Consider the following 25846-nt stretch of genomic DNA (forward strand, 5'->3'; position numbering starts at 1 on the left):
AAGGGAAAAAGGGAGGGATTCTCCCTAGCCCATAAGTTCAGGGTCCGCCAGTGATTCTCCTTCAAACGGGGACCAACTGTTCCAACTTAGGGCATAGGTACTCTGCTGCTCATATGTAGTTGCTAACAGTAGAGTTGTTAAGTTGTAAAAGAGGAATAAAGCTTTGAAAAGAATCCCTTTGTCTGTGTCTGGACTTGGCTACTGGATTAGACTGAAAGAGGCCACCAAGGAGCCCTTGACACCTGGCATGCAGCATGGCAGTTTGACTTTTTACCCACCCTACACCCTACGACTTGCAGTAAAGGTTGTAGGGTGGATACAAAGTCATCTGTGCCACACGCTGGGTTCGGACAGCAAGGCAACCCGCACTGCATCGTGGGTAATTACGCAAATGGTGGCTGCACATGCGGCGCGAGTGTGTGTGTGGGGGAAGCCATGATGGCTTCTTTTACCCCCATGATCATCCAAACATCCTCTTTGTGAATTTAGCACTATGTGGATGATCTTTTGCAAGCCCAAACAATCGCCATGGGCTCACACATTTCCTCTTCCCCTCTCCTCCCCCTGTGTACCTAGGAGGAGAACTTAATTGGTATTTCAGTTTAGTTTCAGCTTCCACAATTCTTGATTTGTTATGTATGAGACAGGAATTGTAGTTTAAGACAAACTCTTGTCAATTGCTAAATGAGCCATGGTCTGGCGGGATTGTTTTGCTGGTTTGTTTAACTAACTTAGGTTTGTTCTAAACCACAAATCCTGGTTTATATGTAATGACAAGCCAGGAATAATAGAAACTGCAATGGAATCCTGGTTTAAGTCCTTCCCCTACCCAGGAAGAAGAAGAGGAGTGATAGTGCATGGGCCCAAGATTTCACTTGTCCATGTAGCTCTAAATCCTGGTTTAGCAAGAGGACACTCTTACTTTCATATGTTCATATATGTTTGATTCATGTATCAGAAAAATTACACACTTTGTGTTTGTTTACACTATTGCTATAGTTTTCTACAGAAGCATTCTCAAAGTGGTTTAAATGTTTTAAGTCAGAAATTAACATTATAAAAACCTAAAACAATGTGCAAAACCCAGTTGGAAACAGCAGCTTCCAGGTGTGCTTTATTTAGTCTGCAATCTTAAATATTTACCTGGGAGCAAACGAAACTGAATTCAATGGGACTTGCTTCTGGATAGGAATACACTGTGAATCCGGGGAAAAAAACTCGAATATAATTATCTGGGGTAATAAAATACTAATTATAATAAAGCTAAAACCAGTGTTATAGCATAGCCAACACCCATCCACTCACAACCGGTTCTGATTTACCAATTAAAAAAAAAGTTTGCTGAGTGGTTTTGTTTTTTCTTCATGATTTATATGAGCAGTGTTGTTAAACTGTTGTTGTTCAGTCGTGTCCGACTTTGTGACCCCATGGACCATAGCATGCCAGGCCTTCCTGTCCTGCGCTCTCTCCCGGAGTGTGGTCAAGTCCATATTCATTGCATCAGTGATGCTATCTAGCCATCTCATCCTCTGCCGTCCCCTTCTCCTTTTGCCTTCAGTCTTTCCCAGCATCAGGGTCTTTTCCAGAGAGTTTTCTCTTTGCGTTAGGTGGCCAAAATATTTGAGCTTCAGCTTCAGTATCTGTCCTTCCAATGAGCAGTCAGGGTTGATTTCCTTTAGGATGGACTGATTTGACCTCCTTGCAGTCCAGGGGACTTGTAAGAGTCTTCTCCAGCACCACAGTTCGAAAGCATCAATTCTTCGGCGCTCAGCTTTCCTTATAGTCCAGCTCTCACAGCCATACGTTACTACTGGGAAAACCATAGCTTTGATTATGCGGACCTTTGTCGGCAAGGTGATGCCTCTGCTTCTCACTATGCTGTCTAGGTTTGCCATAGCTTTCCTCCCAAGGAGCAAGCGTCTTTTAATTTCATGGCTACAGTCACTGTCTGCGGTGATCTTGGAGCCCAAGAAAATAAAATCTGTCACTGCTTCCATTTCTTCCCCTTCCATATGCCAGGAAGTGATGGGGCCAGATGCCATGATCTTAGTTTTTTTAATGTTGAGTTTCAAACCAGCTTTTGCACTCTCCTCTTTCACCCTCAACAAGAGGCTCTTTAGATCCTCTTCGCTTTCTGCCATTAGGGTGGTATCATCTGTGTATCGGAGGTTGTTGATAATTCTCCCAGCAATCTTAATTCCGACCTGTGATTCATCCAACCCGGCGTTTCTCATGATGTACTCTGCATATAAGTTAAATAAGCAGGGTGACAATATGCAGCCTTGTCGTACTACTTTCCCAGTTTTGAACCAATCGGTTGTTCCATGTCTGGTTCTTACTGTTGCTTCTTGACCCTCGTACAGGTTTCTCAGGAGACAGGTAAGGTGGTCTGGTACCCCCATCTCTTTCAGAATTTGCCACAGTTTGTTGTGATCCACACAATCGAAGGCTTTAGCGTAGTCAATGAAGCAGAAATAGACATTTTTCTGGAATTCTCTTAAAAGCACTGGTATAAGCTACACCAGGTATGTATAGCTTATAGAATATGAGATCAGTGCTGGCTGCTTTCTAGAACTTATTACAAACTATATGATTTATGAAACAACTTAACATGTTATGGAACATCTCATACTTGCATAAGATGTCTTTCAGTGTATATAATACTTCATAATTCTTCAGATCCTTACTTTTCCCTATATCTTACTAATGCCAATACAGGTTTCATTTGAACATCTTTTTTCCAGCATACTTACAGAAGGATTGTGTGTTTTCCTTCTCTCACTCCCTGGTTCCCTTCTCCCCCTCTCTCTCAGTGCTTGCCTTGGGGCATTAGCAAAAGGCTCATAAAAGATATTTACCGTAAGTGCATTTGCATTACCGTGGAAGTTATTCTGTGTAATGTTCTTTGCTAGTAGTACTTTTTGCAGTGTGCACAGGGGCTGGGAAATATTAACCTTCCCCAGAGTTTGATGGTTGGCACCCATGATTTGTTCTGGTCATTAGTTAGTGTAAAAGCTTACCATGGTAATTGTTGGAAGGTATGGGATTGGTTAGAGCTGGGATTTGTCCCGGTCCACTCTCTATGTACGTGAATGATTTGAAAACCTCTTCGAAAAGCTTTAGAATTTTATATGTTGATACCCATCACTAATTGCTTGGTGCTGTGGCAACCAGCTTACAATGAAATAGCAAATGAGATAAGGAAGAAAGGGAGCTGAAGGCATCAGAAAAGGTAAGTATTTTTTCAAATAAATACTGTGCAAGAAGCCATTGTAAGAATAGGGCAGTAATGGCTATTTCCTCAGTGCACGTTTAGCAATTGCTATGATGCTGAATAAATGATTCTTAAAAATTGAATCTGTGATCATTTAGGAGCCAGTTGAAGACTGTTTGTATGAAATATCAGAAAGCAAAAAGGCATATACTAAATGTTTTTTGGGGGGGAGGGTGGAAAGGGAAAAGAGATTTTTGTTTTTTAAATAACTAAGACAACGATCCCACCAGTACAGTGCGAGTCCCTGTGTTAGGGTTCAGTTGTGACAACTTGTAATGGCAGCCCCGTCTCTATGGTAATAGAAAGATATTTCAATGCTACCACTCCCGGGACAATAGAAGTGAACCTCAAGAATAGCATGGCCCATTTTTATGTAAACAAGCCAACTAGGCAATTGTACTTGCAGTCAGGGTTGTCTAATACCAAAGCTGGGCACACAAGAGGAGGGGCGAGGACAGAGCATGCGGGCACAAGGCTAATTTTCAGTCTAAGCCATGGTTTATTAGATCAAGATTGTTACATTTGAATTAGTTCTTTGTCTAAGACTTATTCAAAACTGCAGCATCGGTGGTAGCCAGATGACATTGCAGCTCAGATTCTGGTTGCTGGTAGTGCCCAATAAGAATCATAGCGGCTTACCTTGATGACAACAGTCTTAAGCTTTTACAACCTGGCACTCGCCTTTACCTCTGCTACCCTTTTCTGTTGCTTTACTCGGCTGGACATTTGCACTGGATGCCGCTGTTGCACAAGTGCACAGAAGCAGCACTTCGGTTTGCCATGGCTGCTTTTTTTCATTTGCTTTGGAAGTCTTTGCGCTTCAGTTTCCCAAACAATGAGCAGCAAAATCCCCACAAACGAACCATTTTAAAACATGGTGGCAACACTACTGCTGTGTCCTGTGAAGTGAGCCTGTGGACCCACAATTGAAGATCAGTAGCCTCATACAATTTATTTTGTTTATTTGTTAATTTATATCCCACCTTTTCTGCCAGGGAGCTTAAGGCAGTGTACACAATCCTCCTTACCTCCATTTTATTCTCACAACAACCCTGTGAGGTAGGTTAGGCTGAGAGTCAGTGACTGGCCCAAAGTCACCCAGTGAGCTTCATGGCCAAGGGAGACTTGAACCCAGATCTTCTGAGTTCCAGTCCAACACTCTAATCGCTACACCATACTTATTTTTCATGGCTTCTTTTTTTTCATTTGCTTTTGAGGTCTTTGCACTCCAGGTACTGTCTACAGTGACAGAAGTATGGCCATTTTTAAATCTGTATCTCTCGAATTCATGTCACTCCAGGGCTCAGTCCACTGAACCACACTTGCTGATGATGTTATATCAGCACATGAACAGAAGGATCTCTAGAATCAGTGATGTGTCCTGTTGATACAGGGTTTTTTTTTAACACTCCCACGCAAAACTTATTTTTCACTGTGGGTATTTGCTTTTTAAAATGTAGGCGTATATGTGTGAGTGAATAAAAATAGTAATGGGTGGAATCCAATTAACTCATTCTGCTGACGGAACAGCTTCCATTAGCAGAATGGCGAGGGGGTGGTTCCCTAGCCCCTGCAGCCCCTAGGATGGTCTCAAATCTGCTACAAGGGTTGGGGGACCTTCCAAAGCAGATTTTGGGAGGGTGTGGGGGCCTGCAGGGGGGAGGAGAGGAGGAGGCAGCCTTGTTGCATGAACAGAAGTCTGTTTGCAGAACGTTGGAATTCACCCACCGTTTTCTCAACTGCAGACGTAAGTACTTAAGCGGTGGATAAAACACACAGTAAGATATACTTGGATTAAAAAGTTGTAGCTTTTAAAACGTATTGTCAGTTTTAGAAATGTCTTTATTTGAGGGGAATCCCATAAAAACAACCAGTCTGGATATATTAACATACATAAGCCATAATAGTAGTAAACAATTTGTTTGGAGCAAATTGTTTAAGGGCCTAATCCTATGCATGTTTAGACAGAAAAAAGGCGTGCAACTCCCAGCCATGGCTGGCTGGGGAATGCTGGAAATTGTAGGCCCTTTTGTGTCTAAACATGCATAGGATTGCAGCCTAATTGTCATGATACTAAAGTGCTTAATTGTGTGCTTAACCTTATCATTTTCAGTGGTGTTTTGTTGCTCCTAAATTTATCTAGAGATTGTATCCATAATCTACCTGGGACTTCCTACGGAACCAACACAACAATGCAACCATGAAATGCACTGTATTCGTTACAAAATAATAAGATTATGTTAGATCCACTAAGTGGCACTAGAGAGTGCTTACTATCGTGATGTAGCAAAAGCGATTAGGTTAGTTGGTCCCACAAAATAAGAAACAAGAGAATGTTTCTCATAATTATATCATTTACTGGGTTGAATTTTCAGTGTTTCATGTTTGAAAATTATTTATAAAACAAAAATAGGTAAGGTTAAGAATAAAAGTGAATGTTGCAGTGAATGGGATGGAGATTCTGTGGAATGTAACCACAGCAGATATAGAAAATTGGAAGGACAGGACAGGAAAACATAGATCTCATTAATTTCATTTAGTTTTACTAAATGAAGTAAAGATGTGGCAATACTTCTGGACAGTTAGAATGGATGCTACACTTTCTCATGCACTGTTGAGCTACTTGAAGTGCAGATCACCTAAGTGATGAGGAATATGAAAAACAAATGAATTAGTTGTCAAAAATATGAATTTGCCTAGACTCACTGCGTGGTTCAGAGCAGTACAAATTTGCCTGTGAGAGAGAGTTGAGTCAGTTTCAACAATGAGTTGTAAATGACACATTTCCTGGAAATGAAATTCTGCTCCTTGTATTCCTCAGTGTTGTTTTTAAAAAATCTATAATACAGAGCATTATGCACACAAAAGAAAGCTTATATACACTTGAAATCTCACCCTGTTTTCCTTACCAGAACTTTTGCTCAAGGAGAGACCATTTAGTGCCCTGGAAGCTATTTATACTTGATGAGAATCAACATGGTCCCATCAGCTCCTGGGCATGACAGAAGTACAGAACCCAGGATCCAAGACCACACAAGACGTACGCAAACAACTTTTATAACTCTCCCAATGATAATAAAGCAGTCTTGTGATTAAAAACCTATGTATTGGGGGCGTATTGATAGATCCTTGGGGACTGAAGCCCTTTTGTGTATAGGAGTCATATACACAGGCACAGAAATATACACAATTGTTAAAGTCACATTTCTGCAGCATGTCAACCATGTGTTTTCTATAACAAACAGTATACGATGGGGGCAGAGGCAAAGGCATGCAGGGTCTCATCATCGGGCAGTGAGGCCAGCCATGCAAAAGTGAGACAAGCCAAACTGAAGGACCAGAGGATCCATACCAGAATAGCAGCAAGAGTAGTCCGCAACAGAAGATGCAGGCGCATAGCCCAGAAGTAATCTGTTGCCCAAAGAAGGGAGATTTAGAGGTCTAGAAGCAATTTACACCTGGTTAGAGCTGTTACATACTCATCTGCTCCAAGAGATGGCATAGCTATGCAGGCGCATAGCCCAAAAGTAATCTGTTGCCCAAAGAAGGGAGATTTAGAGGTCTAGAAGCAATTTACACCTGGTTAGAGCTGTTACATACTCATCTGCTCCAAGAGATGGCATAGCTATCTTATACATGGATTAGGATCAGTGTGCCAGCTGCAGAAACCAATGGGTCTCAGTGCCCAAGACCCCTATTCAAGTCTTTCCATTTGTGACAAATAATAACAGTGTTTATGGTAACACTTTCTGTTTAAGACTCTCAGTGCTATCAAAAGTAATTGATTAAAACATATCTGGAAAGCATCCATTGGACAATTAACCTGTCCTAGTCATCTTGTGAAGGAGAATGTGACTGTATATTAGTTTTTATTCTTCTGCCCCACCTCTTCCCCAGCACACTTTTTAGTGTGAACGTTTAAATGTTTCCTTTAGGTTAGTAACCCAAGAGTAGAAGCATCTGAAATGTTATTTTATTTGCATTCCAATTCTGTTTTATTAAAACCTGTGAGTTTAGGCTAAAATTAGATACAAATGATATTACAGGATTCCTTAGACTCTTCAGTGATATTACAGTTCACTTAGCACAGCCTTTGCTTTTCTTCAAAGCCCTAAAATAAATAATGCTTCGAAATATAGATGTTCAGAGTTGAGAGATTCCCCAGCAATGTGTGAGTAGATAATTTATCTTATGGAATTTCAAACCCCAGCCTGAGCAACTTTTAGTAGCTTTTATTGTCGCATAGCAACGTTAAGTGATTGTTTGAAAAGTCTTCAGTAGCTAATATTTGTAAAAGGAAAGAAGGGCTGACGGTGCAAGTAATCTGACTAGAATGTGCTTTTGAGCTACTTCCATTCATTTCAAGAGTGGAACAGTGGTGGTTGTACAGTAGAAATTACAAACAGATGGTGCCCAGTGATTATTTCCCAATTGTGAAACCTGCCACATCTATGGTTTTATTTGTAGAACTTGAAGAAGCATACCTTGTATCTTGCAAATGATAGTTACTTCAACCTAAATATCTCTATAGTGTACAATGTTATGCAAGTTTAGACACAAAAAAGTTCTACAAACTTAGGACTTTTTTCTGTCTGAACGTGCATAGGATTTTACCCTTAGAATCATAGATGTGGAAGGAACCTTGGAGATCATCTGGTCCAACCCCCTACTCAATGCAGGCTCTGCACTGCAGGATGCAGCTACAGTATCCCTGACAGATGACCATCCAGCCTTTGCTTAAATACCTCCAGGGAAGGAGAATCCACCGTGTCCCAAGGCAGTCTGTTCCACTGCTGAACATTTCTCACTGTTAAGACATTTCTGCTTGTGTTAAGCCAAAATCTGTTTCCTTGCCATTTCTACCCATTTGTTCCAGTCCTGCTCTTGGGAGCAACAGAGAACAAGTCTGCTCCATCTTCTGCATGATGGCCTTTCAGATATTTGAAGACTGCTATCGTGTCTCCCCTTAATCTTCTCTTCACCAAGCTAAACATACCCAGCTCTTTCAACCGTTCCTCATAGGACTTGGTTTCCAGACCCCTCACCGATCTGGTTGCTCTTCTCTGGATGTGTTCCAACTTGTCAATGTCCTTCTTAAAATAGGACACCCAGAACTGGACACAGTACTCCAAATAGAGCAGAACTATTACTTCCTGTGATCTGGATGCTACGCTTCTGTTAATGCAGCCCAAAATGGCATTAGCTTTCTTAGCTGCTGCATCACACTGCTGACTCATATTCAGCTTGTGATCCACTAAGACACCTAGGTTCTTTTCACATGTACTACAGTTAAGCCAGTTCTCCCCCATCCTATACTTGTGTCTTTCCATTTTTTGTACCTAAATGCAAGACTTTACATTTATTTCTGTTGAATCTCATCTTGTTAAATTCAGCCCAGTGTTCCAGCCTGTCTAGATCCTTTTGAATCTTGGTACTGTCTTCCATGGTGTTTGTCGTCCCTCCTAGCTTCATGTCATGGTGTTTATCCCTCCTAGCTTTGTGTTTCTTGAGGTTAAATCAGGAAGGCACTTAATTCAACAAGAGATTAAAAAAAATTATGTACTTATTGACAGAAAAAGGTGGTCAACAAATGTAATATACACAGCCATACACTTTGATCTGACGTGCCAAGGGGCTGCCCCATTCATTTCAAGGGAGGGGGAAACATATGCACAGAGCTTAAGGAATGCGCATGCTGATCTACTTCCTCCATTGAAAGGAGTAGCATCGGAAGGAACATAGGAAGCTGCCTTATTCCAGGTCAGAGAGAGAGAGAGAGGGAGAGTGCAAGCACATGTGAAAGCATGCAACAAAAACTCTGGATTTCGTGTATGATCATGAAAGTGCAACCCATACAGGTTTTTTTTAAATCAAAACCGCAACAGCAATGAAATCTGAAATAGATTTTTAAAATAACTTGAATTACTGGCATGCTGTACTGAATAATAGCTCAGCTAACTCAAGAGTTTGTGGTTTGGGAAGATAGTAATGTTAATTTTGTTTAGATAGGATCCAAACAAGCATAGCTTGATTCTGTAAATAACCCACTCATTTCTAGCTATAACTCAACACTTAACTGAAGTTCATAAATTTCGAGGTATCGGAGAGAGATTGAGTTATAAATAATCCAGTGGTCCACCAGGAATCAGTAGCATCGTACACTGTTACAGGAGGGTCAAATCCATTCTGTAAATGGATAACACATTTCAGACAGTTTGTTTATATTTCTTATAGGTTGAATATTTAGAGAACCTAGAGAACAGTACAGTCACTTCATATGTTATCTGCTGAGATGTAGTAACCCCATCGTGTGGCTGTCCCCACACCACTCCCAGTAATGCATACAACTTCCTCTCACATGTAGCACCTTATCAGAACATCTCCAAATGAAGTGGGCCTTGTCAGCACCGTGTGAAATCACACAGTCCATTCTAATTCCCAAGGCAAATATTGCAAATGTTACCGAGAGTGGCATTGGAGCAGCCACGGAATGGCAGCAACCACTTTTGTGGTGCTCATCCTGCATATTTGTAAGGCAACATGGATGTTACAATGGTATGGTGTCCCAAAGGATAATAGGGGTTGCAAGATAAAGGTTGTGCATTCTGGTTCACCCGTCTATATCATACTGTATATGTATATGAGAGAGAGAGAGAGAGAACTCCTGCAAGTTTTACTTTTAAAATAATTGGCCCCAGTTCTCTGTACAGTCAAATCAAGTCATCTAGATTTGTATTGTGACTAGACTTGTCTATTTCTCCTTGACAGCTTTGATAATATTCATTGTCGAACACTAATTATTGATATGGAAATAAGAGTGAGCACCTTTGTAGAAAGAAGCTGATGTAAATTATGCACAGTGCTGATGATCTCTGCAACTGCTGAAGCAAAACGAACTCATGACAATACAGCACTTAATGTCATTAGATTCTTTGCTGTGTTAAATGTGCACGGGTCCCTTCCTTTCAAATTTTCATGTGGTATTCAGGGATATAAGAAATGAGTAAGTGTAATAATTTGCCTTGCAATATATCTAAAAGAAGTCAGATACTTTGTCTCCTATGAAATTATAATGAACGTGTATGGAAAAACTATCATAATGAAACATGTGCTTCTGCATTATGTACATTTCAAAGATAATATGACTCATACGGTATTCTAAGCTTCAGATCAGCTTCAAGACTGGAGTTCAGCTACAATTCACCTCATTCAGTTGTATTTGAAACCTACAGTCACTTTGCAATTCACCCTCCCTGTAGCAAGTAGGCCTAATTGGGCATTTCAGATTATGCCTAACTAAATCAGGGGTGCACAACCTTCAGCTTGGGGGTTGCATGTAGGGATGTACGAAATTGCCCATACCTGTCTCCGCTGGGTTCCGCTGTGGGGGAGGTGCTCCGTCCGTCCCCCCGGAATCCTCGCGGGGGGGGGAGGTGCGCCTCCCCCCCGGAATCCTGGCCAGCCGGCTCCGCTCCGCGGGGATTCCACAGAGTCGCCAGCCGGCTCCGCCAGCAGCCGGACATCCAGCCGCTGGCTAGCAGGGATGCAAATGGCGGTGGCCGTAGCCGCCGCCGTTTGTGTCCTTGTAGTCAGCCGTGATAGGCTACGTAAATCTTTATGTAGCCTATCACGTCTGACTTTAAAAACAACAACAATGCGCGCATACGCAAATGGCGGTGGCTACAGCCGCCGCCATTTGCGTTCCTTATTTTGGCCCGTCTTAGTCTACGTAAATATTTACATAGACTAAGACGGGCCAAAACAAGGAACGCAAATGGCGGTGGCTGTAGCCGCCGCCATTTGCGTATACGCGTTGGGTTTTTTTTCAGTCAGACGTGATAGGCTACATAAAGTTTTACGTAGCCTATGACGTCTTTTTTTTTTTTTAACCTAGCCATGATAGGCTATGTAAATCTTTACATAGCCTATCACGTCTTTTTTTTTTTTTAACACTGGAAATGGCGGTGGCGGCAGCCAGTCGGAAGACCGGCCACCGCCACCCGGAAGATCTGTCCCAGGTAAGTCTCGTCCCGGGGGGGATCCGCGGGGGGGGGGTGGCAGGCTGTTCTGACACGGAGTTCGGGGGCCGAATGCACTGGCATTCGGCCTCACCGAGATCCGTAGCAGAATTCTCTGCCATCCCTAGTTGCATGTGCCCCCTGAAGGCCTCTTACTGTGCCCCCCATGGGTGCCCTGACCCCCCAGCTGCTGCCGCCAAATCCTCCCTGTCAATTTCCCCATCACCTGTACTCTCCATTCCATTCCCTAAAGATCTTCACACAGATAGTTTTTGGCCCGCTGCTGCTAGGAGCAAGAAAAATGTGATCAGTATCATGATCTCTGGGGCATGCCTGTGTCTGGCCCCCAGCCAGCATCACCTGCAGACCTCAGGGCCAAAAAGGTTGTGCATCCTTGAATTTACCATCATTTAAATTAAAGCGTCATCCCAGTTAAAAAAAAAAAAGAATAGTTGCAAGCTTCAGTCAATTAATTGATGTATTGATTAGATTTGCCTATGGGTAAAAACAAGAAACATAGTTTGGAGGCAAGAAACATTCTTTATTTGTAGATGATGCTGGTCTGTGATAAAAGGGGGAGAGAGAAGATAGTAAGGTAGATGAGTTTCAGGATCATTAGGCAGCCAGGTTGTCTTCTGGTGTAAGACATTGAAAAGTGTATTATTTAGGCAGGTAGGGGGATAGAAAAATTGATCGTGGTATGGTGTGTTAAATGTGGTATGGATTGTGGTATGGTGTATCCTCACATAACCCCCAAAAGGAGATTGCATGAAAAATAGCCACCTGGAAACTCCAGGGGACTGTATGCACAGATGTGTGTGCAAGCACATACATAGCCTCAAAGAATAGATTGTATGCATTTTGAGATTTGATTCCTGCCAAACATGGCTTCATGTTTAATTAGCAGATAGAGTTCTCATCCAGTTGAAGTTATCAACTGAATGATCTGTTGTAAATGGTAACTGGGCATGCAAAAATATACCACTGCTGTCTCTTTTTGGTCTCTCGTATAAATAGATATGGGACATAAGAGTCCTGCTGGATCAGACTATCTAGTCTAGCATTCTGTTTCCTGCAGTAGCCAATCAAATGCCCACAAGCTTGATCCATGATGCATAGTGATCCCTTTAGTTACTTGGGTAATTTTGGGCAGGACCCTGGCCCTTTTCAAGCATTCATCTGTATACATTAAATATTGGGGTGCAGCATTATTGCAGCAGTCTCTGCCCTCCCCCTACGAGCATTCATTAGAATGTCTGTATGGAGGCCCACAAATACAGGTGTACATGCAGGCCTCCCTAAAAATGCTCTAATGAACACACACATAGGTTGTGGGTGTAGCCTGACATCCCCTCTCACCCATGTGCATTCACAAGTGAGTGCTTGAATTAATGCCTCAATGTATCTCCCAGGATAAATGTTATAGAACATGTTGTAGGCTAAGCAGTGCTAGTGGGGAAATGGTTAATACATTTGAGATGTTCCTTATGTTATTACAATTGGTGGGGGGTGGAATACATGGGGCAACTATTCAGAGCCCTGTGCTAAATAATATTCTAAGGAAGCAGTGGTAGGGGCATAGGGAAGCATACCACAATAGTATACCCCACATGGCTAGTACATGTGGGGTATACCTTAACATGTAGAACATGGCTGGGTGTTGTAACATGCGGGCGCATAACATAGGAAGCTGCTTTATATTGACGTGGTTCACACAGCCATGGTTGGTTGCGTTGTCCGAACCTGGGTGGCATGGGTTGTTTGAGGGTTAAACAAACCTTAATTAACTCTACAATAGACCATGGGTTATTTGAGGTTACAACACATGCACCTCAAACAGCACATGCTGCCAGGGTTTGGATGACATGACTAACCATGGCAACCCTCCACTGGATGCCCACACAGTCTGCAACCTACCGTGGCTTAAGTAAGCCATGGTGGGCTGCAGTGATCGTGTGAAACAGCCCATTGAATCGTGTGAAACAGCCCATTGGTCCATCTAGCTCAGTGTCGTTGACACTGACTTGCAGCAGCTCTCCGAGGTTTCAGGCAGGCAGGGGTTTTTCCTGCCTTACCTGGAGATGCCAGGGATCGAACCTGGAAACTTCTGTGTGTAAAGTATGTGCACTACCACTGAGCTACAGCCCCTCCCCTCGAGTCATAATATGTGCTGCAGCAACATTGCAGCCCTAGTGAAAGTGCCTAGCGGCAAGTCCTACTTTAAAAATGGCATTTTTGTATAGAACATGGTACTAAACCGTGTGTTTTTATGCTGTTATTACTGCGCTTTTGCTATACTTGTTGAAAACACTAATATTCAAGTTTTCTATTTTTCTGCTTTTGTTTTTATTAAATTTTTAATTTTTATTATATTTTGGGATTTATTCAAATGAGAAACAGTATATACATATTGCTAATAATAAAATAAGAAATATACTGTATTATTTTAAATCCCCCACCACTACCTTCTTTGTGAGAGTAAGACTTGGAAGCATAACAGTTTTTGTTTATGTTACATTGTCAGCAATATTGTCATAACTCAACCAAGCAAGATACTATCTTGGGGAGAGTGATTCTGCCAAAGTCTTCACTTGGAGAGCTGGACTCCTTAGCCATAGTAGCGTGATCTGAGAGTCTTGTAGTAAGGGCATGCCTTATTTTCTAGCCTGAAGGCTTGAAGAAATGACTGTGAAATTTCAGAAAACTGTTAAACAGCAGGCAGCACCCTCAGTAAAAGTAGCTGCTTTGTGGCATGTGTTAAGTGATGTACAAAAATATCTACTGAAGTGCCAGACATCTGTGCTTATTAAAGCAAGTGGGATGGCGGGGGACGGGGGAGCTGACATTATTGTGTGTGTTTAATTGGATTGGTCTTCCCAAAATTTGCAAACACACAAAAATGTGTAGGTTATTGTTAAAGACTTTAATGATTTTATACTGTCAAAGCGTCTGCAGTTAAGGTATCCTTTGTATTGGTTAAGGCATGTTAAGGTAGCAGTTGCCACAGTTTGTTGATTTAGAGCTGGGCGTGGGGGGATCTGTGGCCCTCCAGATATTGGACTACAGATCCCATCATCCTGATGGCTATATACCACCTCCAGTATCAGAGATAGTATGCCTATGTATACGAGTTGCTGGGGAATATGGACAGGAGGGTGCTGTTGCACTCATGTCGTGCTTGTGGGTTTCCCCTTGACAGCTGGTTGGCCACTGTGCAAACAGAATGCTGGACTAGATGGACCCTTGGTCTGATCCAGCATGGCTCTTCTTATGTTCGTATCCATGACCATTAGCTATGCTGTCTGGGGCAGATTGGAGTTAGAGACATCTAGAGGTCCACAGCTCCGCTGGATTTAGAGGCTGGCCATGAATTGCCATGTGATTTTTCCCCTTATGGGCAAGGAAATAATAGGGCTAGGCCTGTCAGTAAAGAAATCTGATCCATCACACCACACCATAGCAGAATGGAAGTACATTAGTCTTTACCATCTATTGTTCTTCAGGAAACAAGCTGGAGAGGCATTCAGTGCTTCTCTGTTTGATCAAGGAACAGAAAGTCACTGCTGGCCCACTGAGATGGGTGGGGGCTTTCCATATTGTGCTTCTGGTCTGTATGTCCACCTGTCCAGTTCCAGAACAAGAGTACACCATACTACAGTGATATCAAAAGAAGCAGGAAATGAGAGAGGCTGGCCCGTTGGTCATTTGTGAGTCCAAAGTACACATGACATCGAACGTATCACTTGTAGATACATTAATCTTTTTTCAGTTGTAAGTAGCAGCTGCTGGGCCCCCCAATGAGGACCATGGTACATGGGAACTTAAATGCTTCTTCCTATCCCATGGTCCTGACAAAATCTCCCTCCCCAAAGCTGCTACTAGCCCCAAGAGGAAGCTTCCTATTGGTTAAATTCCCCACATGCTGTAGTACCAGTTCTGAACAGTCCCCACAGTGGCTGCTATTCACAAGTGAAACGAAGATGCATAAAATTACAGTTGACACATTTAGCCTCATGTATAGTTTGAAAATATGTGTTTATCTCACTCCTGCCCTTTTTCTGGGCACCATTAAAATTTTTCTACAATGGAAAGCTGTTTGTCTAGGCTGGGCAACTTCTAACATGGTAGATTTCTGGGGACTAAATGGAGCCAGCCTCTCAGTGGAAATGGCTTGACAGTGTGGCTTCTGGAGAGGGCCAGACCTACTGAAAGGCAGAGTGAGGCAGCTGCCTGAGGTGGCAGATGCTGAGGAGAGGGAAGTGAATAGACCTGTGTGTGCCAAGCGGCCTGCCCTGCCCTCCCTACACTAGCCAGTTGCCCTCAGGTGCAGTGGAAGGTGCTATTCCATTGCCGGTGTCGAAATAAGATTCAACAGCCAGTCTGGTTGGATTTTGTACATGGGATGGGCAGAAGTGCCATTTTGTCCTTTCCTTCAGGCTGCAGAATGTCTTGGGCCAGTCATGCTTCTGGATCAAGGGTGTGTGGGCCCCAGCAGAGAGTCCACATGCCCTTTATTCCAGGCTTGCTTATTCAGATGCTTCCATATAAAAGGACTCACAGGGATTCTGTGTATTCTAATCATCCTCATCAATGTCACAAAGGCAAATTCTTACAGGATGTAAAAAAGACTGATAAATTTAATTGGGAAGAATTTGACTTCAATTTAATGGAAATTTATGCTCACTCCAAAGGTTTTCTCTTTCTCCCCACCCTTTGCTGCCCCCAAAGAAATACGTAATTTCATATTTATTTCACAGGTGAAAGAAATAATGTCAATGCTGATGGTACCATTGACCTAAAGATTGGTGAGGTGAAGGGAGTGGGAAGCAGAGAAACCTCCTGATGCTAAAGCACTATATTTGTTCTGCTTTTGTTTCCCTGAAGTGTAATGCGTCCTCCTGGTAATGAAAGGTCTTGGGAGAAAAAGCTGTATCTAAGAAGGAGGAGGAAAGTGGCTGCGGCTTGAGAAATGAGTTCTATGCGTGTGGAGCTTCAGAGAAACATTATGTCATTCTCATTTGTACTGCTAGGGGATGAGCTCATTGGGGAGGGGCCTCGACAATTTACAGCTGTGCCAGTTCAGCCCTGTGGTGATTCATATTCTCGGTACTCACCAGCAGAACAGAATTGAGGGGCGAGATACTGCACCATAAATTATTAAAACCCCACAGACAAGAGATTTTTAAAAACACACACACAGAATCAAATTGCCAGTCAAAAGAATGTGATTCAAGATGTTCTTTGCCTTGTTTTGTAGGGGAAGGAGGGATTGGTTCTGTTCCTAAGAAGGAGAAAACAAGAGTCCTGCTCACACTGTCCAACTTCAGCCCAAACTTCTGGTTAGGGTGATATTTTTCTTGACGGTCGTATTTCTCTCCCCCTCCCTTAAAAGAAATTATATCCCTGTTAATCTTTCTGGATATAGCTAATGAACTTTTAAATGACTTTTTAAAAAATTAGAAGGAAATATCGATTGCATTTGGATAGTGTAATCCATAAAGCTTGGAAACTAGCCCAGTTGTATCTGTACCGTGGTGTGCGTTGTGAGCGTCTCATGATCTCCAAAATAACTTAATGTTAAAAGCTATCTAAAGGAAGGCAAGGCTGTGAAGGGCATAAAAAGCCTATAAGGGTTAGAGAGAGAGAGAGAGAGAGAGAGAGGAAGGAAGGAAGGAAGGAAGGAAGGAAGGAAAGAAACCAGAAGCCGGAAATGACAAGTGTCTGGAAAAAGTAAAAGGGATGATTGAAGAAATGGAAACTAGAAAGAAGGCATTAAAAGGAGGCTGTTCTGAAAGTCATGTTCTGAAAGATTACTGCAAAGGCACAAGGGAGAGGCAGACATTTCTATTTTGTCACTGAGGATGGCTTCATATTTTAGGTGGCAAACACAGTTGCTGCATGTACACCAATGTTTCCTTCAGCAAACTTGTACAGTGTGGATGACATACCTGCATCTTTAAGCATCCATGTCTGGGAGCCAGCCCAATCTGTGTATTTTATAGTTATTGAAAGATGCAGGTATGTCAACCACACTGTACCTGTTTGCTGAGGGAAGCACTAGTGTAATATCACTGTGTACACACTGAGTTGTGTTGGCCACAAGATGTGGAGCCACCCTGAACAAGACTCCTAAGTAATGTTATTTGGGCGTTCATAATTTGTGTAGACTGTGTGAGGAGAGGATCCAGTCTAACCCTGCTCTCCTCATGCGTTTCCCTCACCTTGTACTCATGGAGGATGGCAGTCTGAAGAGGAGAACTTCCTGTATCTGTGGAGGCACTCCATGCAATTAAGAACCCTGATTTTCAACCCCAACCCAACTTACTTCTGGTTTCAAAGCTCAGCTGCAAAAAAAAGTATTGAGGTTGCAATCCTATACTCAGTTCCCTAAGAGTAAGAGCTATTGAACTCAGTAAGATGTACATAAGGGCCACGGTGGCTTAGTGGTTAAGACGCTGAACTGCAGACTGGAAGGTCGGCAGGACAGCAGTTCGAGACCCGAGTGCTGCGTGACGGAGTGAGCTCCCGTCTTCAGTCCCAGCTCCTGCCAACCTAGCAGTTCGAAAGCAAGAAATTGCAAGTAGATAAATAGGTACCGCTTCGGTGGGAAAGGTAACAGCGTTCCGTGCACTTCGGTGTTCAGTCATGCCGGCCACATGACCACGGAAGCATCTTCGGACACAGCTGGCTCTTCGGCTTAGAAATGGAGAAGAGCACCACGCCCTAGAGTCGGACACGACTGGTTGGGGACACCTTTACCTTTTTACCTTAAGACGTACATAGAATTGTGCCATTAAAGTGGGCCAAAAAGGCATTCACAGAGGGGAATCGCAGGGAAAGAAGTGAGCATGCCCACCACACACACACACCCCGCCAATTCTCTCTGCAAGTATCACTTTCCTATCCCTGCATTTGCAGTTCAAGGAAAACACAGGGGTTGGGAACCTCAACTTTTTCTCGCAACACATAGTTCCACCCTAAATATAGGGGATACTGAGGCCCAGCTGAAGATTGTTGTTGTTGTTGTTCAGTCGTTCAGTCGTGTCCGACTCTTCGTGACCCCATGGACCATAGCACGCCAGGCCTTCCTGTCCTGCGCTCTCTCCCGGAGCATGCTCAAGTTCATATTCATTGCATCCGTGATGCTATCTAGCCATCTCATCCTCTGCCGTCCCCTTCTCCTTTTGCCAGCTGAAGATTACCTTGCTCTTAAAAGTTTTAATTTATTGAAACTGAGTATACATTTTAAGTGATATGTGTCATTTTCAGTAATTGCTAAATGTTGAAAACAAATATTTTAAAGTTGCAAGACAATAGCTGTTTATAGCTGATTCCTCCCCCCCACGCCTGCCATCCTTAAAGGTAATAAGTAGATATTCTGGAATGAAATTATAACCCTGCCTATAGCTATTGGGACTAAGAGGCATCTTTTTCTGGGAACACAAATATTGTTTTGATTCCAAGTGTCAGCAGTAATTTTAAGTTGAATAGAAACAAAATATGTTTGCAAACTTCTATTCCTGTTCTGCCTGTTTTTTTATTTTTTGTATAAAGCCAATAGTCAGTCTAATTCAGTATTGTCTACCGTGGTAGAAGCTTTCCAGGGCTTTCTGAATCTCCTAATCTGAAATGATTTTTCAGTGGAGATACAAGCAGGTTGAAACTACGTATTGAATACTTACAAAGTATGTTCTTTACCACCCTGAGCGATGGCTGTGCTGAAAAAAAACATATTAAATAGCTAATCATATGTGCAAAGAGAAGCTGAATTCCACAGCCTTCAAATTTGAATATATTTTATCAATTTGCATATTTTAATTTTGTTACTGATGGGGAGGGCGGAAGTAGTGCTACAAGGCATGGAAGCTTCACCTGTACTGCAGCTCTGCAGTAAAGCACATGCTTTGCATGGAGGAGGCCACAAGTCTAGTCCCCGGCATCTCCATTTAGAAGAATTGGGTAGTAGGTGAAGGGAAATACCATTTGCTGGAACCCTGGGGAGTCGCTTGTAGTCAAATTACACAATATTGGCTAGGTCAGGGGTGTAGAACCTAAGGCTCAGGGGCCAAATTCAGCATGCCTGGGGTCCTAATCTGGCCCTCCAGGGTTTCCCAGGTGGTCACACCGCTTCTTGTGGCCCCACCTCCTTTTCCCCAACTTGTCGTCCTTGCCAGCTGGCTGCAGCTGGCCAGCAAACAGCGGGAATAACTCACTGACTGATAAGCTGGGTCGTAAACCTGCCCAAGGCTAGGAAAGGAAGCGGCGGGGGGGGGAGCTTTACCAGTTCGACAAATCCAAGACAGTGTGGCAGAGAGAGGTCCTTTTTCCAGTCCAAGGTCATAACACAGGGATTCACGAGCAAGACTGAGGTTCAGGGTCAAGGCGGGGCTGACGAGATCCGGTGCATGGAAATGACATTGTTATCCAGTAGCTTTGTCTCTGTCTGCTTCCTGCATTTAATGGCAGCATCTAGAAACAGCTGCTGGCAATCAGTCCTTTGGCTTCTGGGAGCCTCTCTGTCTTAAACGACAGAGGCTCGCCTTCGTTGCTCTTTAACATAAAGCCGCCTTCACTCTGCTGTGAACAGTGGAACTTTGCCCTCCGAATCTCCGGAGAGGCTGCAACCAGGCATGGCTCCTCCACAGGGGGCTTGGGCTACTGCTGTGCTAGTCCCTTCCCCTGTGTTTGGAGCCTGCCGTTCCCCTTCATCCGCGGACAAATCCGAGGGAGGAGTGACACAACCACAGATTGTTTGGTGGTCTCCCGGCTTTTGTGCAGTTGTTTCCCTATTCTAAAAGGCTTAAATGCTTCTCCTAAAGCTTAGTTACTCCAGCAAGAGCTGGTTTTATTTGTATTCTGGCCTTTTCCCTTTGACGCCACCTCTTTTCCCTTTGGCCCCGCCCACCACTGGAATGCAGCCCCCAAGAGCTCCCCTGAAAAGGAATTTGGCCCTTGGGCTGAAAGAGGTTCTGCATCCCTGGGCTATGTGGAGAAATAGTCTGACCCTGTACAGGACAGCTTCCTATGTTCATGCTTCCCTACACTTTTTCAGGCCTATTTTCTCAGGCATCAGATCCTTTGTATAGTGGCTGTTTTTTGCATCTAACACCAGAGTGTATGTTCTTGCAAAGAATGGCAGAACGCACACAGGCCTGTCTACGGCAGTTCCAGGTCCCTCCGGTAGCTTGAAAATAATGTGAATTTTAGCTAACTTTCTTTCAAAGACTTCTGTCCTACCTTTTTATAATTTTAAAATTCTCGAAGTGGCTTAAGCGTTAACAAAAGCCACCAATTTAACAACAGTTTAATTAGTTGGAAAATACAAACTACAAGACAATACAAACAGCGTAACAGCTAAAACAGTAAAAACAAAGGAAGCCCCACCAGCAGTAAACTAATCACAAGGCCCAGGCAAATATTCTTCTTGATTCTTGATGTGATGCCTAAAGCTCATCAGCCCAGATCCCAGGCAGGAGTAGGGAAAGAGTTGCGGAGTTGGGATATGCCACGGAGAAGGTCCTTTCCGCAGGTACCTTACCACTTGCCACCACCTAACCTTTGACCAGCACGGGAATCTGAAGCAGGACTTCTGATAATTGTTCTGAATGGTAGACAGGTTCATGTAGAAACATATAGTCCTTTAGACATCCAGGTCCAAAGCGCTATACGGCTTTGAAAGCTAAACTAGCAGCCCTGTTCTGAACCAGTAGTAAAAAGGTAGCCCCATGTAAAACACATTACAATAGTCTAACTTGTAACTTCCATCCAGAATATAGCCAGTTTCCACATCCTTTTTTTCCAGTACACTATGCATTTTCTTGCAGGTCAACAGACTGACTGACTAAAATAGAAACACACCACATAAGCAAACCTATTTAGTACTGATAATTCAGTAAATGTTAATGGAGAGAATATACTGAAAAATCATCACCTTTCTCTTAAGTGCATTATCAGGCATAGTTTCTGAAATGCATTAGCCCCTGGGAATCTTTTTTCCCAACTATCAGGTTTTGGATGGATAGAAGTTTCAGTACATTGTAACTGCATGTGAAGCTGGTTTTCCCTTCTCTACCTGACACTTAAGATGATTACCATTCATTAGCTGAAACCATGTTAAAGTGCACTATGTTTGCCTTGAGGGTATTTTGTCTAATTAGTTTCATAGGAAATTGAGATCGGTTTGTTTTTTAAGAAGTACAAAAATAAATTCTGTGTTGCTGCAGTTCTTCAGCCAAGCGGAGCAAATGCAGTTATTGCTTTCACATACGCTTTTGGGTAAATTTGCTGCCTAATTTTAATGCTTTTCTGTTTAAATGAAGGCCAAGCTAGATGATACACAGGAATTTATTTTATTATTTATTTAAAACATTTCTTGCCCTCTCAAGGTGGCTTACAGCAATAAAATACATAAAAGCAGTTAAAATATTTAAAAGCGATAAAACATAGAAACAACAATAAAAACCAACAATAAAACCAGTAATAACAACAGCAGCAGTAACAGCAACAACAGTAGTCATATTAAGAGAAGGTGTGGGGCTACCGCAGAAAAGGCCCTCTCAGATGTGATCACCCACCTGACTGCTCTCATGAGTGGGCAAATGAGAAGGGCCTCTCTTTCTGATCTTAATGTGAGGGCAGGCTGATATGGGTCCTTCAAGTAACTTGGTCCCAAACTGTTTAAGGCTTTAAAGGTCAAAACCAGCACATTGAATTGTGAAACACACCAGTAACCAGTACAGCTGGTGGAGTATAGGCATTATGTGATCAAATTGCCTCACCCCCACCAGTACTTGGGCATCTGCAGTCTGCACCAGCTGGAGTTTCTGAACCATCTTCACAAGCAACCCCACGTACAGCGCATTACAGTAGTCCAGCCTGGACAGCACTAGGCATGGATAACTGAGGCAAAGTTCATCCTCTCTAGATAGGGCCGCAGCTGGCATATCAGCCTAAGCTAATAAAAAGCACTCCTGGACGTGGCAGCCACCTGGGCTTCCCCTGTGAGGACTCCCAGACTGTGCACTTGGTCTTTTAGGGGGAGCGCAGCCCCTTCTGAGACCAGTTGTAAACTTCCATTCAAAGTAGTTGGTTTCCCAACCCACAGAATCTCCGTCTTGTCTGGATTACATTTCAGCTTGTTCACCCTCATCCATCCCAAAACAGCATCGAGACACTGGTTCAAGAATTCCACACCCTCCCTGGGATGTGCAGATGGAAATGAGAGGTAGAGCTGAGTATCATCCACATACTGATGACATTTCAGCCCAAACCTCCTGATGACTTCCCCCAGGGGTTTTATGTAGATGTTAAAAAGCATGGGGGACAAGATAGAACCTTGTGACACCCCACAGGCTAATGGCCATGGGGTGGAACCGAAGTCCCCCAGCACCACCTTCTGAGACCACTCCTCCAGAAAGGACTGGAACCACTTTAAAACCGTGCCTCCCAAGTCCAATCCAGATAAACAATCCAGAAGGATACCATAGTTGATGGTATCGAAAGCCACTGAGAAGGAAGTGTCATTCTCCCACCATTGCTCCTTCCAAATTTGTAGCTTCTTTCTGCTGCATTTTAGTTAAAACCCAAACCTGGAAGGTGGTTTTTCATACATCTCTCTTGTATCATCTAGTTTGGCCATGATTGAAAGGCTGGTTATTCCTGAACATCTAGCTATAGAGAAGTTGTAAGATGGTCCTAAGAGGATAGGTTCTCCCTACTAAAATATAAAAGCCACAATCCACACCAAGTTAGGCCTGCTTAATCTCCTTGATGCCTAACTACATGTTGGATTTTGTCCTAAATATTTCTAGGGACTGCCCTACAACTGGGTAACTCTTCCGCTGAAGATATGTTCAAAGTCTGAGCCGGATAATCTTTTGAAGGGATTGTAAGACCTTTTTATTTTGGCTGGCATTTGATGCTAATGAGGACTTGGTGTATTTATCTTTTTTATCAACTGTAGTTTTCTGTGAATTTGAATGTATTGTAATCTGTTCAGAGTGTCTGCGATAAATATATTTGTCAAGACGCCTTGAGTGCCATTTTTTGGAAGAAAGGCAGGGTACAAATCAAATAATAAATGTAATGCCTAATGTCTGGGCGATGGTGGTGGTGGTGGTAATTATTGCCTTCTTGTCACTAATCCTGTTTTAATCTTATCATTATGGTTAATGCAACATGCAAGTCAAGAAACAGCTACTCCTAATCCAAATGATAGTCCCTTGAAATGAGCTTAATTTATTTGAAAGATGTGATTGATGCACATTATCAGTTAATGAGTCTGTTTTGCCATGTAGAAACATAGCATCTGAGGTATGGGAGGGCAGAACATTACTATGGGCTGCTATTGCACATTGGACAGCAGTAGCCAACAGTGTCTTGCACCCCAGCTGATGAGATTCCTGTTCCTATTGGCTGCTGCTCTTTACTGAATCTGAGCAGTAAGAACTATCAGTGGCCCTATTGCTTCCCATGCCTGCCTTTATTTGTTACTGATGTTTGTGTTTTTCACTTTCTGTCTCAGAAAATCTTCAGAAGAACTGGATATGGATAAAGTCACGGCAGCTATGGTACTAACCAGTTTATCCACCAGCCCCTTGGTCCGCAGCCCTCCTGTTCGACCCAATGGTAAGCATGCATTCATACTTGTTTGGCAGAGATTGTGAGAAGTGGTAGGGCTCTTGCACTTAAATCTCAATGTTTGTTGCAATTCACAAAGCAGTATCCTGCAGTATATGCTAGGATCAAATTGGAAAAGAAATCCTGGGAACCATTATCCCATTGTAGTTTCATGCTTCTCTAAGGTGTTTTTTCTGCTTATGGGCAGTATCCAGCAGCGCCACTCCACCTCCGTTGCACTCATGGGACCCACCATTTGCACAACAGGGCTTTTGTGCTTCTGTAAACAAATGGAAATCCTGGAAACAAATGGAAACACTCGTTTCTGGAACAGGACAGGTCAGTGGAGCTCCCTTCTGTAAGCTCCATTGACCTGCTCTGTTCTGGAAACGAGCATTTCTGCTCATTTTGAGTTACTTTAGAACTGCAAAATCTCCACTGTGCAAGCATTGGGTCCCACGAATGCATGGGCACAATAGGATACTACCCTTTCTTTTTGTTTTTTAAAAGAACCAGGGGAAAGGAACTTGCAGTTGTGCATAAAATGCAGAGCATAGGATCAAACTGATACTTTTATTTCAGTTAGGATGGAGATTGATAAAAGTGATGATAGGAAACCTTTCTTTGTTTTGTTGTTCTTTGTATTCAACCTCATTCTATCAGGCTCTCTTCTTTCAAAATGTTGTTCCCGATTTAAATCTTTTTTTTCAGGAAATGTAAAGGGAAGCTGAAAAGCCAGATAAGACAGAAATGCCATAATTAAATGGCTGAAAATTACTTTTGAATGAAGATTATTTTTTTGTTTTCCTTTGGCTTCTGCAAACAGCATTTTTAAACTGTGCTCAACTTGGAAGTTGATACCAGATGTGCTGCTTTACATACATTTTGTAAAAAATAATGAAAGAACTGTACTAACAGACACATGAGCTAGATATTTTGTAATTGTTATCAGCTAATCGGATATAGATCTAGCCAGGTAGTAAGTGCAGCTCTATTTTTGTAAAGAGTTCATTCTGCGAGATCATTGTTTAAACATTTGCTTTATCTTATAGAAGTAACTTCTGTGACCTGCTAATTAGGGCGTACTTTTAGGTTAATTGTTAGTTAAAAGCATTTTTGGCTATTAAAAGATGCTTTAAGTTTGTTCCCCCTAAACATGGTATGTAAATCAGGTGCTACACATCGCTAGCAGGTTCCCAAAGAGCATTCTCTTACCAGGGTACAAGAGAGATTTCTGCAGATATTATCACTTGACCAAAGCCCTGAGCACAGTGGGCTAAACACGTGAGTAGAGCATGGGGCTGTACACACAGCCCTTTCCCCCCAATTCACACCTTGCTGTGTTCAGTGGAAAGATCCGAATGGGAGTTCTACTCACGTTTGCTTGAATGCAAGTAGACCTCTTCACATAATCTGGGGCCTTGATAAAGCAAGGTCCTTGATCGCGTAGGAGAGGTCTACTCCCAGACCTTGCTGTTCAACATGATAAAGTATGAACTGATGGGGTGGTGCACACAGGGGGTGGCCCCTGCACCCTACTCACGAATTTAACCTACCCTGTTCAGGCTGAAAACCTGCATAGGGCTCAAGTCTACAGGACATGTGATTTAAAAATTTATAATCAGTCTTCTTTACAGCTGAAGCCACAGTCATAAATCCAAATAGGTCCACTTCATGTGCTTAAGCTCATACATAACTCCTCTGAGCTGTACACCATTCAGACCAATGGTCAAACCAAAGGGTTTGGAACCAATGTCGAGGCTAGATCATGAGCAGCAGTCTGAGGTGAGTCTGGAAGGAGGAGCCAGGGGGCACCCTAGTACTTGGGACCAAAGAGCAGGTCAGAACCAAAGCTAAAATCAAGCAGGGTAGGTGAAGGAGGACACCAGAAATCAGAACTGGAAAACAAACCAGGGGTACTCCTGGGTGAGGCTTT

At 42.9% G+C, this 25846-nt stretch overlaps 1 protein-coding gene across 2 annotated transcripts in view; it reads left to right on the top strand.

The window, feature by feature from the left end:
• The window catches only part of ZNF704 (zinc finger protein 704), a 61188-nt gene that overhangs the window by 18393 nt on the left and 16949 nt on the right, over positions 1–25846 (top strand). For both annotated transcript variants that reach the window (XM_084849238.1, XM_084849239.1), the window contains exon 3: positions 23816–23919. In XM_084849238.1, the coding sequence (XP_084705364.1) occupies positions 23816–23919 (104 nt within the window). The remainder of the gene's footprint in view (positions 1–23815; positions 23920–25846) is intronic.

This window comes from Heloderma suspectum, chromosome 4 (genome assembly GCF_057233095.1).
Source record: "Heloderma suspectum isolate Gila_16-S chromosome 4, 16-S_ref, whole genome shotgun sequence".
NCBI classification, from domain to species: Eukaryota; Metazoa; Chordata; class Lepidosauria; order Squamata; family Helodermatidae; genus Heloderma; species Heloderma suspectum.